Source organism: Scomber japonicus, chromosome 1 (assembly GCF_027409825.1).
Source record: "Scomber japonicus isolate fScoJap1 chromosome 1, fScoJap1.pri, whole genome shotgun sequence".
NCBI classification, from domain to species: domain Eukaryota; kingdom Metazoa; phylum Chordata; class Actinopteri; order Scombriformes; family Scombridae; genus Scomber; species Scomber japonicus.
Window position 1 is genome coordinate 26,473,864 of NC_070578.1, and position 17,620 is coordinate 26,491,483.

A 17,620-nucleotide genomic window follows, 5' to 3' on the forward strand; every position below is an offset into this window, starting at 1 on the left:
ACAAAACAATGACATGAACTCCACCTATGAAAACGTCACCCTCCTGGGAAATGAGAACCACCAACTGACGCTGCTCTTGAAGAACACATTGAACGAAAAAACACAATTGCAAGTGGAGTGCAAAGAGCTGAATGTGCATCTAAATTCAACCCTGCAAAAGTGTACCCTTGTAGAAGAGGAGAACAGGCGGTTGAACCTGCAGCTGAACGAGTCGCTGCACACCATCACACAGGCATCTGCAGAAAATACAAAGTTGAGCTTAAAACTAGATGATAGACAACAAACCTCCAACCAGCTCCAAATAGAAAAAAATGAGCTAAAGCAATTTCTGACCTCCGCTCATCAAAACATCACCCTCCTGGGAGATGAGAACCACCGACTGACGCTGGTGTTAAATGACACACTGTACAACTCCACCTTGCTGTTGAATGAAAAAACACAGCTCAGCCTGCTCTTGAAGAACACAATTCATGAAAAAACACAATTGCAAGTGGAGTGTAAAGACTTGAACATACTTTTAAATTCAACCCTGCAAAAGTGTACCATTGTAGAAGAGGACAACAGACAGTTGAATCTGCAGCTCAACAAGTCGCTGCGCACTATCACCCTGACATCTGCAGAAAATAAATTGTTGAGCTTGCAATTAGATAATGAACAAAAAATCTGTAAGCAGCTGCAAATACAAAACAATGACATGAACTCCACCTATGAAAACGTCACCCTCCTGGGAAATGAGAACCACCAACTGACGCTGCTCTTGAAGAACACATTGAACGAAAAAACACAATTGCAAGTGGAGTGCAAAGAGCTGAATGTGCATCTAAATTCAACCCTGCAAAAGTGTACCCTTGTAGAAGAGGAGAACAGACGGTTGAACCTGCAGCTGAACGAGTCGCTGCACACCATCACACAGGCATCTGCAGAAAATACAAAGTTGAGCTTACAATTAGATGATAGACAACAAACCTCCAACCAGCTCCAAATAGAAAAAAATGAGCTGAATCAATTTCTGACCTCCGCTCATCAAAACATCACCCTCCTGGGAGATGAGAACCACCGACTGACGCTGGTGTTAAATGACACACTGTACAACTCCACCTTGCTGTTGAATGAAAAAACACAGCTCAGCCTGCTCTTGAAGAACACAATTCATGAAAAAACACAATTGCAAGTGGAGTGTAAAGACTTGGACATACTTTTAAATTCAACCCTGCAAAAGTGTACCCTTGTAGAAGAGGAGAAGAGACAGTTGAACCTGCAGCTGAATGAGTCGCTGCACACCATCACACAGGCATCTGCAGAAAATACAAAGTTGAGATTGCAATTAGATGATGGACAACAAACCTCCAACCAGCTCCAACTAGAAAAAAATGAGCTGAAGCAATTTCTGACTTCCGCTCATCAAAACATCACCCTCCTGGGAGATGAGAACCACCGACTGACGCTGATGTTAGATGACTCACTGTACAACTCCACCTTGCTGTCGAATGAAAAAACACAGCTCAGCCTGCTGTTGAAGAACACATTGAATGAAAAAACACAATTGCAAGTGGAGTGTAAAGACTTGAACATACTTTTAAATTCAACCCTGCAAAAGTGTACCATTGTAGAAGAGGACAACAGACAGTTGAACCTGCAGCTGAGTGAGTCGCTGCACACCATCACACAGGCATCTGCAGAAAATAAATTGTTGAGCTTGCAATTAGATAATGAACAAAAAATCTGTAAGCAGCTGCAGATACAAAACAATGACATGAACTCCACCTATGAATACGTCACCCTCCTGGGAAATGAGAACCACCAACTGACGCTGCTCTTGAAGAACACATTGAACGAAAAAGCACAATTACAAGTGAAGTGCAAAGAGCTGAATGTGCATCTAAATTCAACCCTGCAAAAGTGTACCCTTGTAGAAGAGGAGAAGAGACAGTTGAACCTGCAGCTGAGTGAGTCGCTGCACACCATCACACAGGCATCTGCAGAAAATACAGAGTTGAGATTGCAATTAGATGATAGACAACAAACCTCCAACCAGCTCCAACTAGAAAAAAATGAGCTGAAGCAATTTCTGACCTCCGCTCAACAAAACATCGCCCTCCTGGGAGATGAGAACCACCGACTGACGCTGATGTTAGATGACTCACTGAACAACTCCACCTTGCTGTCGAATGAAAAAACACAGCTCAGCCTGCTGTTGAAGAACACATTGAATGAAAAAACACAATTGCAAGTGGAGTGTAAAGACTTGGACATGCATTTAACGTCAACCCTGCAAAAGTGTACCCTTGTAGAAGAGGAGAAGAGACAGTTGAACCTGCAGCTGAGTGAGTCGCTGCACACCATCACACAGGCATCTGCAGAAAATACAGAGTTGAGATTGCAATTAGATGATAGACAACAAACCTCCAACCAGCTCCAACTAGAAAAAAATGAGCTGAAGCAATTTCTGACCTCCGCTCAACAAAACATCGCCCTCCTGGGAGATGAGAACCACCGACTGACGCTGATGTTAGATGACTCACGGAACAACTCCACCTTGCTGTCGAATGAAAAAACACATCTCAGCCTGCTGTTGAAGAACACATTGAATGAAAAAACACAATTGCAAGTGGAGTGTAAAGACTTGGACATGCATTTAAAGTCAACCCTGCAAAAGTGTACCCTTGTAGAAGAGGAGAAGAGACAGTTGAACCTGCAGCTGAGTGAGTCGCTGCACACCATCACACAGGCATCTGCAGAAAATACAGAGTTGAGATTGCAATTAGATGATAGACAACAAACCTCCAACCAGCTCCAACTAGAAAAAAATGAGCTGAAGCAATTTCTGACCTCCGCTCAACAAAACATCGCCCTCCTGGGAGATGAGAACCACCGACTGACGCTGATGTTAGATGACTCACGGAACAACTCCACCTTGCTGTCGAATGAAAAAACACAGCTCAGCCTGCTGTTGAAGAACACATTGAATGAAAAAACACAATTGCAAGTGGAGTATAAAGACTTGGACATGCATTTAAAGTCAACCCTGCAAAAGTGTACCCTTGTAGAAGAGGAGAAGAGACAGTTGAACCTGCAGCTGAGTGAGTCGCTGCACACCATCACACAGGCATCTGCAGAAAATACAGAGTTGAGATTGCAATTAGATGATAGACAACAAACCTCCAACCAGCTCCAACTAGAAAAAAATGAGCTGAAGCAATTTCTGACCTCCGCTCAACAAAACATCGCCCTCCTGGGAGATGAGAACCACCGACTGACGCTGATGTTAGATGACTCACTGAACAACTCCACCTTGCTGTCGAATGAAAAAACACAGCTCAGCCTGCTGTTGAAGAACACATTGAATGAAAAAACACAATTGCAAGTGGAGTGTAAAGACTTGGACATGCTTTTAAAGTCAACCGTGCAAAAGTGTACCCTTGTAGAAGAGGAGAAGAGACAGTTGAACCTGCAGCTGAGTGAGTCGCTGCACACCATCACACAGGCATCTGCAGAAAATACAGAGTTGAGATTGCAATTAGATGATAGACAACAAACCTCCAACCAGCTCCAACTAGAAAAAAATGAGCTGAAGCAATTTCTGACCTCCGCTCAAGAAAACATCGCCCTCCTGGGAGATGAGAACCACCGACTGACGCTGATGTTAGATGACTCACGGAAAACCTCCACCTTGCTGTCGAATGAAAAAACACAGCTCAGCCTGCTGTTGAAGAACACATTGAATGAAAAAACACAATTGCAAGTGGAGTGTAAAGACTTGGACATGCATTTAAAGTCAACCGTGCAAAAGTGTACCCTTGTAGAAGAGGAGAAGAGACAGTTGAACCTGCAGCTGAGTGAGTCGCTGCACACCATCACACAGGCATCTGCAGAAAATACAGAGTTGAGATTGCAATTAGATGATAGACAACAAACCTCCAACCAGCTCCAACTAGAAAAAAATGAGCTGAAGCAATTTCTGACCTCCGCTCAAGAAAACATCGCCCTCCTGGGAGATGAGAACCACCGACTGACGCTGATGTTAGATGACTCACGGAAAACCTCCACCTTGCTGTCGAATGAAAAAACACAGCTCAGCCTGCTGTTGAAGAACACATTGAATGAAAAAACACAATTGCAAGTGGAGTGTAAAGACTTGGACATGCATTTAAAGTCAACCGTGCAAAAGTGTACCCTTGTAGAAGAGGAGAAGAGACAGTTGAACCTGCAGCTGAGTGAGTCGCTGCACACCATCACACAGGCATCTGCAGAAAATACAGAATTGAGATTGCAATTAGATGATAGACAACAAACCTCCAACCAGCTCCAACTAGAAAAAAATGAGCTGAAGCAATTTCTGACCTCTGCTCAAGAAAACATCGCCCTCCTGGGAGATGAGAACCACCGACTGACGCTGATGTTAGATGACTCACAGAAAACCTCCACCTTGCTGTCGAATGAAAAAACACAGCTCAGCCTGCTGTTGAAGAACACATTGAATGAAAAAACACAATTGCAAGTGGAGTGTAAAGACTTGGACATGCATTTAAAGTCAACCGTGCAAAAGTGTACCCTTGTAGAAGAGGAGAAGAGACAGTTGAACCTGCAGCTGAGTGAGTCGCTGCACACCATCACCCAGACATCTGCAGAAAATAAAAAGTTGAGCTCGCAATTACATAATGAACAAGAAACCTGTAAGCAGCTGGAAGCACACAGTCAACACCAGCGTTCAATCCTCTTCTCTAAAAGACTGACCTTCCTTTGGAATTTCTGCAACAAAGACACAATGGAGTGCTCACGTTGCCTGCCTGGCTGGGTTGAGCACGATTCACGCTGCTTCTACTTGACCCATGGAACGAAGAAGTGGGAAGATGCTCGCCTGGAGTGTATTGAGCTCGGGGGTGATCTGGCTGTCGTTCTGAGTGCAGCTGACCAGGAATTCTTCACAACCATGGCTTTTCAGTTCGCAAAACAGAACCCTCAAGAAAAGTTCCATTCGGCGTGGATCGGATTGCAAGACATGGTGAAGGAGGGCACTCACTTCTGGGTTAATGGCAAAAGACCCGTCTACCCGTTAACTTACTGGAGGCCTGGGGAGCCAAACAACGCCATGGCCTGGTGGGACAAAAGCATGGCAGGGCAGGACTGTGTTGCCATTGTTCCGCCGTCAAAACTCACAGGGAAGGGTTGGTTGAAGTCCTGGGATGACATCATTTGTGGTGGCAAACGGCACTACCTGTGTGAGACCTTGGCTCTCGGTACATCCTGAGTGACAGACCTGGGTTGTGGCAGTCTATTTTTAGCCTGCAAGAACCCAATATCTGTTGTACAAATGTATGTATTGTGCTATACAAAGAAAGTGAAATGTCGTTGCTGACAAGGACATGAATGACAACTCATTACATTCTTAATCTAGTGAAATCAAAGGCATCGCCCAACAAGTGACTTGACTACCAACCCATTGAAAAATGGGTAAATTGCAGGCTCTCCTCTACGGTGCTTAAGTAGTCTTACAGTAGTACAGTCAAAAAGCATGGTAGCTATCATTAGCAGCACCAGAAAAACCGCTACCTTTCTTAGTTGTTTCACTTGATTAATGCTTCTAACATGCTAAAATTTGGCCAGAGCACTGTCAGAGAGGTGGGAAGTACTGTATTTTAATAAATATTTAAAGGTATTTGTGCTTCACTTGAGTACTTACAGGTTACGTTATTTTATAGTTAAACTCCACATTTCATTGGGAAAATATTGCACTTTTTACGTCTGCAACAGTTGAGTGAGCAGGTTAAGATTTTATACTGTACACAAAACCTTTGCTGGGGTTGTAAGAAATTATGCATTTTCTTACTTAAATGTATAGAACGTGATTAATATGATCGCCACATAGAAGTGAATGGCTTCATCCACCTCTGCAACTGCCACATCTGACTGTTTGCTTCCCTGTCGTCAAGCTCAATACATGCTGTTGTCACAAACAACTGACTGATAGGCCTACGTTGCAATCCAGAGAGACGCTGTTTCATTCTTTTGAAGAAGCTTAATGAAAAGAGAGCAGAAAGCTTTGAGGCCCTTGGACCCGCTTTTATGACTGCCATAATGATAGTACAGACACAAGGCGAACTCAGAGCAGGTTCTATATGACCTGATGAGAAAAGAAAGGAAAAGAAGCTCACCTGACACTCTAAAAACCCTAATCTGGCCCAATGTATCTGTATATTCAGAAAATGAATGAAAGTCCCAATATCAGATCATGTTTATCAGAGTTTCACTGTCTTCATTGAATTATGTGCGTTCTTCTCATCAGTGTTTTTATTAGTGTGGAGAATTATGTGGGTTTTTTCACTAAGCATATCTGAGATAAAACCAGAAAGACAACACAAGACTTTTTTAATTCTTTCAGATAAAGGGGGCTGATGTGTTTTACAAACAGTAAACCTTTACCTGACAGTAAATATGTAGTAAATTTATATAAGACAGACAAAAAGATTGCGTCAATGTAAATGTAGTTTGATCTACCTGCATTTTGTTTTTTGTACATTTATATGCATGTTACACAAGACTGATGGCATTCTGCCAAATATATAGTTGAATAACAATGAAATAATTGTTTGACTAATGTTTATAGGTTCACAGTTTTTCAAGTCTGTCTTGAAACATCAGTCAGGTGCCCATATGATCGCCGAAAGGGGTTTCCCTCACTTTAATCATTCCTTCTGTTCATACTGGGTATTAAAAGATCCCCTTCAAATGCATGTTCAAAGTAAGTGATGGGGGCCAAAATCCACAGTCATTTTGTGCTAAAAGGGCATTTAAAAGTTTATCTGAAGCTTATATGAGGCTTCAGCAGTCTGAGTTAATTGATCAAGTGGATACCTGCCATATTTATAGTCTTTTTATAGCATCCAATGCCCACTTTGTGTTTCCCTGTTGAGCTGTGGTGGAAGTAACACAAAGAGGGACTTTGGCACTAAGACTGTAACATTCAGAGATATCTACTTGGTCTGACTCACTTGGACAGCTGAAACTTCATATTGGCTTCAGATAAACCTTTCAGTACACACAGGAGGAAGTTTGAGGATTTGTCCCCCAATGCTTACATTGTAAGTGCATTATGGATGGATCTTCTAATGGCTACTATGAACAAGATGATGATGAAAATAAAAATTATTTCAGTTTTCATATGGTCACCTGACTGTTGTTTTGTGACGTGGAAATTGTGAACTGGTCCTTTACATGACCTTTGGGAGGGATTCAGTGGCATTTAGGGGTGAGATTGCAGAATACAACCAACTGAATACCTCCACTCGGTTTGTCCCTTCTCGGCTATCGTAGCATGAATCGGCGGAAGAAGACCTGTTTCTAAGGTAACGAAAACTCACCAACTCTAATTTAAGGTCATTATACACTAATTAAAACATACTTATGACTATTATATTACATTTCTGCCAATGAGTCCACTAAACACTACACACTGACAGTGTTGGGTAGTAACTAGTTACATGTACAGTGTAACAGTGTAATTACAAAATAAATGTAATACGTTATAGTTACTGGGAAAAACAAGTGTAATTTAATTGATTTACTTATGGACATGTTGATCATTAAATTAGACCTTTAAGATTTTGCTCAGGAGGAGGGTTTCCCCCACTATTGTTTTAATATTCATCATGTTACTGAATACATATTGGCCTATTGCTGTTTTTAATTCTTTGACAACAATATTTTTTTATATTTTGTAAATAAATCATGACGTGGGATTAAATGGTGTCACAGTACCAATTAATCCCAGGACAGACTGTTGACTGTTTTCAATTTATATTCAAAAATGTACATGAACTAATGAATACATTTTCAATTGAGAGATACATCTTGATTTATAACAAACTATCTCCCTTATAAATCATGTCAGTATCCATGAAAAACAGAATTTTGGTGATTTTGGTGCTTAATGGGTACACTTAGGCTACCCTAAACCCCATTTGTTAGAAAATTAGAAAAATAATCAAACAGTTATCAAATGTAATAAATTACATTACTTGGATTAAGTAATTGAAACAGTTACATTACTTATTACATTTTAAACAGGGTAACCAGTAATTTGTAACCTATTACATTTTAAACAAAGTAACTAGTAATCTGTAACCTATTACATTTTAAATAGGTTAACCAGTACTCTGTAACCTATCACATATTAAACAGATTAACTTGTAAACTGTAACCTGTCACATTTTAAATAGGTATAGGATACATTTCCCAGCCCTGTGATCCATAATAACAAACAACTCCCCCTGCCGTCGGCGCTCCGACACTGCAGGCCGGCGGAGACAACAACACAAACGCCATCTTTAGCTGAGCTGACACAAACTACTGAAGCAGAGTTGGGAACGAAACTAGGTCAGGCGCTCGGAAACGAAAACACTTCTGACAATTTCGATTCAGACGGTGCTTTTCGTCAACATCAGCCGACCTCTTCGATCCATCGGTGCTGTCCTATGGTCCGATGTGTTGGATCGGTCGGCTAGCCCCAACGCAGTTTTCTTGTGTCGGTCCCGGTTGACGTTGAGTGGTCGCCTTTTCTGACAAACAGCCGAAAGAGGGGGACGCCAGGTAAGAGGAGGACGGGGTGGGTAACTACTGAGAATTTATACTTAACAGGTTGTTAACTCATCCGTGTTGCTACTTTTATATTAACTAGAAGTTGTTAATAGGTAAATTAACGCTAAGCTAACGATAGCTAACGTGAAATCTCGGTCGGTCCGGTGCGATCTTGTATAAACTAATCATCCATGTTACGCCAAATGTACCAAAATGTGCAAATGTATTGTATAAATAAAGTCTTGATGAGCATAGGGTAACTTTCAGCTTGTGAACTGAACATCAGACGCAGGTTTTGGTTGCAGCAGAGGGAGGTGTGTCCTCCTCCGTACAGTGTTTTCATCCTCAGGTGATGTGAGCAGAGACACACAGCTGACATTTATTTGTACCTTTCCAAAACGGATAAAACAACTCTTCTGTACAGTGTAGCGGGCTAAGATTCAATACTTCTTTAGTGTAATTTATCAGTACTCAGTGCACTTGCAGAATAAACAATTTAAACACACGTAACTACACAAAAGATGCAATATTACTTAACATATATTTAGAAAATGTCTTAAGACAGCACCAGAAACATAAAGTAAATGAATTATATCAATACACACAAATCCTAAACACTATAAAAGCCTTAAAATAGCAGCAAAGGTAAAGATAAGAATGGATGTATCTTTATTCATCTGCCTTGGGAGAAATTAAAATTGACACAGCAGTACAGTACAGTAGAAAAAAGTAGCAGCGTAACTCTGAAAGTGTACTAAAGAAAAGAATCAACAATAACTCAAACAAAATAGCATAACATATAGCCTATAGGTAAAACACCTTATACAGTAAACTGGATTCTTTGCATAAATAAATCTGCATTATAAATGTGCAATATGCAGAAGTTCAATCAATCAATCAATCAATCAATCAATCAATCTTTATTTGTATAGGGCCAAATCACAACAAAGTCATCTCAAGGCACTTTACACATAGAGCAGGTTCTAAACCGAACTCTTCAGGTTTTAACTTTACAGAGACCCAACATTCCCACATGAGCAACAGTGGCAAAAAAAAACTCCCTGAGATTATATGTAAATGTTCCTGAGATTTATATACAGGATATGCCCTCATACAGATAAAAATAAGGTAAAGCAATGACTTTATATCACATTAAACAGTGAACACTACTCTGCTGTGTAGAGTTTGGTAATATCCATATAATAAACATCAGTAGTGCTGCAAATATAGATTATTTTCCTATGGAATCATCTGATTAATTATTCGTTTTTTTGGTCCATAAAATATTGGAAAATGGTGAAAAATGACGATCACTGCCTCCTAGATGCCAAGGTGACTTCTTGAGATGTCTTGTTTTGTCCCCAGTCCAAAGATAATCAGTTTAATATCATACAAGACAAAAGACAACAGGAAATATTCACATTTGAAAAACTGGAACCAGAGAATTTGAACTTTCAAAAAAAAAAAAGATTAAAATGACTAATCGCAACTAATCAATTGATTGCTTGAGCTCTAAACATCGCTATAGCTGAAGACCATCTTGCAAAATGTATCACAGTGTCATTTTTACATGCATTGTAATGGGAAATCAACGAGGAACCCTCATTTTAAGCTGATTTACATGCACTGATTCTTCTGCATCTTACTGTTACAGATTTTAAAAAAGATAAGAAAATTGTCAATTTCATTTCTTGATAGTAATGAATATTTAGTGATGTATTACGTTTTGTGGAAAATCAATTGAGAAAATGTTAATGGGTAGGCTAACCTGACAGAGAAGTCTATTCCTGGTTAATCAAGTGAATTAAAAAACATGACAAATTAAGGAACTTCATCACATTAATGCAAAATCTATTTAAAATGACTAACTCAATTGAATTGTAGCGTTGACTCTGAAAGCAGTATTGTGTTAACTCATTGAGATATTATACATAATGCATTTATTTTTGACCAGCTTTAGTGGCAGGTGCTCAAGGTTGATTTTCATGTGGAATTTTCACGTGGCAATGGAGATAATTAATTGGTGACAGTTTTAATTAATATAGTAGAATAGCTTTACTGAGAATGAATGTAGTTGGAGCTTTGCAATTTAGTCTGCCACGCATGAATAAATCACAAGTTTCTTTCCCCGTAACGTTAATCTGGCCCATGCATCTGGATTTTGTAAACTCCCTTTCTGTGTTCCCAGGATGAAACGAGGTCTTCAAGGGAATGAGCAGGAGGACGGAGGTGCCACCAGCAGTGGGTCTCAGGAGACTCTTAAACGGCCCCGCAAGCAGAGGAGGGATAAAGATTGTGAAGGGGAGGGAGTCCACTGGGAGTGTCTGCCACAGGAGATCCTGCTCCACATCTTTCAGTACCTGCCTCTGCTGGATAGGGCTTACGCATCTCAGGTACACATATTATAAATATCATTATTGTTGTTGTTGTTTTCATGCTTCTCTGTCCCCCTTCCCTCCTTCTTTATTTCTGAACCCAACCGGTCCTGTTGAAGAGGAGTTTTTCCTTGTTGCTGTCGCCAAGTGCTTGCTCATACGGAATTATCTCTGTAAAATGAAGAGTACCTTATATACCTGCTCTATGTGTGAAGTACCCAGAGATATCTTCTGTTATGATTTTGCACTATATAAATAAGAATTGATTGATTGATTGATTGATTGATTGATTGATTGATTGATTGAAAATAACGAGCCATCAGTCAGTACCCTTAGTGGAAATTGTTTGCCAGAAACCCGAACATTATTTGTTGTGGCTAATCAGAAACTTGTGTTATAAATATATCATTCTTTACATTCACAAAAAATTGATCTAAGTCTTCCATTAAATTTCTGCCCACTTCATTTATATTTGCAAGATTTGTCTCACAGAGAATCATAAGCAATTAATGCCTAAACTGGGCATTTCAGACTATAATGCATGCTTTATGCAGGAGGTTTAATGCAGTCAGTAAAATTACTGCACAGTCATTCAAGGTGACTTGGTGACAGCAGTCAATAAATGACTGCACGGTCATTTATTGACTGCACTCATTCAATATGTGCTTTAAATCCAGAGAAGTGTCAAAAAGAACATTCAAGATCGAAATGTGCTGCAAAATAAGAGCCGTAGTGGAAGAACACAGTACGGTAGGGAAACACAATGCAAGTCTGAAACAGAAAAATTGCAAAAGATTATGGTAATGAATTGCTTCAGGAAATACTTTCACCAATTGGTGTTTTTGTGTTTTTGCTCTTGTATGCATTATGTGTCTATAGCATAGTCAACAGATTTTTCTCATTTCCCCTTTCAGCCACCCCCATAATAATTGTCCAATTAGCGAAATACGGATGTTTCAGATAGATAGATCACTGAGCCCACATGTTGATTTTATTGCTGTCACCACAGGTGTGCCGGGGCTGGAACCAGGCGTTTCATATGCCAGAGCTGTGGCGGTGCTTTGAGTTTGAGTTGAACCAGCCAGCCAGCTCCTACCTGAAGGCCACACACCCGGATCTCATCAAGCAGATAATTAAAAGGCACTCCAACCACCTGCAGTATGTCAGCTTCAAGGTATGAAGTGACAGCAAGGAGGAGAGGAGAGGTAGTTCTATTCAAGTTAAAGTGTTGCTCGGTTTTTATTTTCTTTCTCTCCGTGTTGCACACTGTAGGTTGACAGTAGCAGAGAGTCTGCAGAAGCAGCCTGCGACATCCTCTCCCAGCTCGTGAATTGTTCTTTGAAAACGTTGGGGCTCATCTCCACCGCCCGGCCCAGTTTCATGGAGCTGCCCAAGGTAAACTGATAATGCAAGATAATTATGTTTTTGCATCTTCATAGGCATAGAAAATGTCACTTTATCACCCTGACTATCACTTGGCACCACAAGTCTTAGATTACTGATATTATGGTGGTATTACCAAATTTTCAGCAGTGACATGAGCTTTTCTGACACACACATATTACGTAAAAGCATGACATGAACAACGATCTTGATATGGAAGAATTGTGACCACGAAATGGGACAAGAAGTAAACGAATAATGAAAAATCAGCCTGTATAGTTACATAGTAATGCATGCTTAGAATTTAAAGCTGTGGCGTTTCTGACCACCAGAGGCACTGTAGAGTAATATTTTCATGAGCAGACCCTTGTTTTGTTCTTGAGCTTTATCAGCACTGCATGTGAAATAATTTGATGTTTCGATAAGTAAGACTAGCATATATGGCTACCTGAAAGACTAAAGCATGTCTACCAAAGAAAAGGGATGACTAAATGTTTCTTTCTTTGACTCTGTTCAACAGTCTCACTTCATCTCAGCACTGACGGTAGTTTTTGTGAACTCCAAATCTCTGTCCTCCCTGAAGATCGATGACACACCTGTGGATGACCCCTCCCTCAAAGTCCTGGTGGCTAATAACAGTGACACGCTCAAACTGCTGAAAATGAGCAGTTGTCCGCATGTTTCCCCTGCAGGTACGAAGTTAGAAGGTTAGAGATATTGGGCATGAACAATTAATAACTATTGATTAATCATTGTTTTGGGTTTGAGACATCAAGAACAGTTTTAGCTGACATTTAGCAAGACTAATGCAACAATTCGTGTGTGCCTTCAACTAATGCTAAATTAGAGAGGGAATGGTGAAAGTAAAGGGGGTGTAATAGCATATTTATCAGCAGTCAAGGACTTAATTGGGTGGAAGTGATGAGGAAAAAATTACATTAAATGGTTTTTAGTAAGACCTTTTTTCTTTCATGTGGCAACAAGAACCTACAGAGAGACAGAATAATGTTGATCAATATTGCTCAGTGTCTATATTCTCCTTGGTTGCTATGATTCATTTTCCTCTCAATCACAGGCATCCTGTGTGTGGCTGATCAGTGCCACGGCTTGAGAGAACTGGCCCTCAACTACCATCTGCTGAGTGATGAACTTCTCATCGCTCTCTCCTCAGAGAAGCATGTTCACCTTGAGCACCTTCGCATCGACGTGGTCAGTGAGAATCCAGGCCAGCAGTTCCACACCATCAAAAAGAGCAGCTGGGACGCCATGATGCGCCACTCTCCTAAATTCAATCTGGTCATGTACTTCTTTCTCTACGAGAATGAGTTCGGACCCTTCTTCTGCGACGAGATCCCTGTCACACACCTGTACTTCGGCCGCTCCGTCAGTAAAGACGTGCTGGGCCGTGTTGGGCTCACCTGCCCCCGTCTGGTGGAGCTGGTGGTGTGTGCCAACGGGCTCCGGCCGCTGGATGAAGAGCTGATCCGCATTGCCCAGCGCTGCAAGCATCTGTCAGCCATCGGCTTGGGAGAGTGTGAAGTGTCCTGCAGCGCCTTTGTGGAGTTCGTCAAGATGTGCGGAGACAGACTGACACAGCTATCCATCATGGAGGAAGTGCTGGTACCTGATCACCGCTATGGGCTGGATGACATCCACTGGGAGGTGTCGAAGCATTTGGGTCGTGTCTGGTTTCCCGACATGATGCCTACCTGGTAGAGCTGAGGGAATCGCAGTAGATTTAAATTGTTAACAGGTTTTTGTATGAGTGTATGTGTTTCTTGTGTTTGACACCACTCATTTTCTCCTGTCATTCCCAGGAACTGTACATACCGCTCTTCTCCCCGAGTAACAAAACATAACATCTCTTTGAGCTTCGATCTGATAAAACATTATATTTGTTTTTTTTTAAGTAACTTTGATTTCCACTCTGCCGTACCGTTTCATGTACTGCATATGATTTTTATATTTATATGAATATTTATATCTAAATTTATTTGCCTCATTGTCACTCATGACATTAAGCACCTTGTCTCTGAGCAATTTGTTAAGAACATGCAGATCGGTAATGTGTAGAGTTTCTGGAGAATTCAGGTTTCCATGGAAATTAACAGGAATATCTGGGAATTATTGGAAATGAAGGGGAATTTTCTTTTCCATGCACACAGGCTGTTTTTACTGTGTATGATTCAGTCAGAAGTGTGAAGATTTTGCACTGGCTTAAGTACAAATCCTTTGAATAGAAATCAGAAACCTTAATTTCAGCTAAATCATTTGACAGTCAACAAATCCTAATCACCACACTAAGCACAAAAAGACTTTGAGCTCAAGTGTCGTGGTAGTTCGGGTAGTAATCTTCACATTTAATGGCAAATTCCCCATTAGTTCCCCATTCCAGTTAAAATTCTCCCAACTTAAACTGTTGTGAAAGATTTCTTTAAGTGTTTCTTACACTTTCCAGTCCAGCTAATGACCCGCTGTGACTGTCCAAAAATGAAGAAATGTTTCATGATAAAGGGACAGTCCAAGTAGGAAGTTTGACCATGTGACTGTGGTCGGATAGGATTACATGTTGAATACATGCGGTTTCATTTGGTTTTGGACTCCATGTGTCATCTACTCCTGTCTTCTATCGTTGCGTCTCTATCTGATGTCTTTGAATGTGTTTCAGAAAGCGTTGCAGAGTTGCTGCATCTCATTTAGAAGAATGGAGCTGTCTTTTTCTCTGTCCTCTGATTTGGTAAGAACAGAGCTAGCAAAGACAGCTGTTTGTGAAGGCAATGCTCGACGGTGACTTTGGCCATAATCATGTTAGTCTGTATATACTATATATATATAGATATATAGATATAGATATATACAGATATATAGATAAATATATATAAAGAGTGATGCTTGATATTTTTGTGTGTAGCGTACAATAGCTACATTTCTGCATTGCCTGACGTTTGTTCCTATTGTAATTGTAAATATCAATGTGTCACATTGCAAAACAAATGGGAGGGAGAAATTTTAGTTTACAAATATATATCTGTACATTTACTAAATCTTACTGGTGCACTTTAACTCTGTTGAAGGATCATAAGTTAAGTTTAGCTGCAGTGTCTTTAGAGCGTGAAATGTTGCAGCACAATCATGAAACATTTTACAGTGATCTGTAAATCTGTCAGTCCTCTCAGTTACACTCGTCAGTGACCTATCATTCTGTTCTTTTAAAAATATATTAATTCAAACAGTGGATATTTTTAGAAATTAAATCAGCATTGTGGAATTGTGCAACTGAAATGATCTCCTAAAAGCACAATCATTCACCATGGTAATATTCCTTCAAGACATTAGTAACTTTTAAAAGATGTGTTCATATTTTATATTAGAGAGCATTTCAGTTATATATATGGAATTTGCTCAATTGTACATTTATTTAAAAAACAATTCAGAATTAGGGGTTAAAAAGTTAGAGCAGGGCTGCACAATTATGACCAGTACTGTACATACTGCAATAATTTTCGTAGAGAAACTATTGGCCAGCCGACGACAGTTTTTTTACCTACTTAAATTAATGTTCATTCTTTGTTCTATATTGCATTTGTGTGTTGCATGCAAAAAACAACATTACAAATTAACCGAGAAGCAGCACATCATCCAGATACTCCACTGCTCATTCATATGTGGCAACTGTGGTAACGGAGGAATATGAATAAATTAATAATGTGAAAATAGTCAGCTTAAAGCAGAAGACAGGACAGTGTGGCAACTGAATGTCGAAGAAACTGAATGTTTGCCTGAATGTGAGTGTGTAAAATATTTCCATTTCACTATTGTTTTGTGTGCAGTAAAGTGGATAGAAGAATCTGGAACTATGTTTTAAGATGGATTTATCATGCATGTTGTCTGTGGACGTGCTCGAAGTTGCCACCCTTGGACTGTGCAGTAAAACAGACCTGCAAGTCAAACATTAATGGATCATTTAACAGAGTTGGCATTCATCCTATGTATGTTTTTTTTTCTTTTCTTTTATGGTGCAAATATTAAATGAAAAATATCACTACTTCACTCTCTAATAGTGACCCATCATGTCTTAATTTTTTTTTCTCTTTTTCGAGGTCAACAAAGACAATGGACTTTGTTCTTTACTGACTTGCAATACATTTTTATTGCGTATTTATGAGATCATCTGCTGGTTAATATTAACTGTCTGCATTTGTATTCAATCCTTATAGATATTATTGTAATATTCAAGGATAGTACGAGTAAGGGCTGCGTTTCTTATAGTGTACTGTGTGTTGCTTTTATTTTAGTCAAACATTGTATTGAGACTGATAGGAGAGGTGACCTCTTGTACTTTTCCCAAAGACAGGTATTATGTGAGTGAAGTTCATAGCCTCATTAAAAATGCCTGTTTAAATATGTATTACATGTTTGAACTATAAAGACAAAACTGTTGCTTAAATTAGCCAGTGTGTGTTTTTTTTTAAAACTGGTGTTGAATCTTATCCGTAGACAACTCAGGTCAAAAGTGAGCTGAGCTGAGTTTGACCTCTCTGGCCTGAGAAGTTCAGTAATGCATTCAGCAACACGGTTGCACCTTTCATACAAGAAATGCAGCTCAAAGTGCTTTACAGCAAAGGACATGATGAAAATGTTCTGGGAAGTGGAAAAGATCCAATTAGTCATCAGAAATTAATTTTGTATAGACACTCTCAGTATTTTTTTGTCCACAGTAAACTGTAATGAAATTAATCTTTGCGCTAGAGGGCAATCCTTCATGCTAAAACCAGACTGGTTTCCTATCCAACATAATTACATTTCTTAGAGATAGGATAATCTAGTTTTCTCTTAAATGTCTGTGAAATATAATTAACACTGGCAAAATCGGGCTAAAGTTGCTCTTCACTGCGGAACATATTAAAAAAAAAAAAAAAAAAAATCTTGAGTAGGTAGGTTCAAGAAATGCTTAAAATTGCCTATACAAATAACATTTAGGAATTGTATTGTGGCTTACTGTATAGTTATTATGCCACCCTAACCCCTTCTTTTCTACACTGGGTTTACACCTTTTTTGTGAGTCTGAACCTGGTTTGGATCCTATCTCCAGCTGTGTCACCATGATACCAGAAAAAGCCTTCATATCACCAGACATTTAGGCAAACCAGGTCTGAATTGGTTTACATTCATTGTAACTGCCAGCAACAACAACAACAACAACAAAAGTGGACATGATGAAAATCGTGCAGATGACATTACTCAAAACAGCTGTGCCACAGTCACTTACACATTATTTCTATTCAATG

The 17,620-nt window shown here is 39.8% G+C and overlaps 2 protein-coding genes across 2 annotated transcripts in view; both read left to right on the forward strand.

The window, feature by feature from the left end:
- grtp1a (growth hormone regulated TBC protein 1a) overlaps positions 1 to 17,620 on the forward strand; it is a 100,539-nt gene that overhangs the window by 51,635 nt on the left and 31,284 nt on the right. The window lies entirely within an intron of this gene.
- On the forward strand, positions 8,318 to 14,782 carry LOC128363019 (F-box/LRR-repeat protein 3-like). Its single transcript, XM_053323908.1, has 6 exons — positions 8,318 to 8,586; positions 10,763 to 10,967; positions 11,959 to 12,123; positions 12,222 to 12,344; positions 12,853 to 13,024; positions 13,408 to 14,782. Exons 2-6 carry the CDS (start codon positions 10,764 to 10,766, stop codon positions 14,046 to 14,048), a joined length of 1,305 nt encoding a protein of 434 aa, XP_053179883.1. The 5' UTR covers positions 8,318 to 8,586; position 10,763; the 3' UTR covers positions 14,049 to 14,782.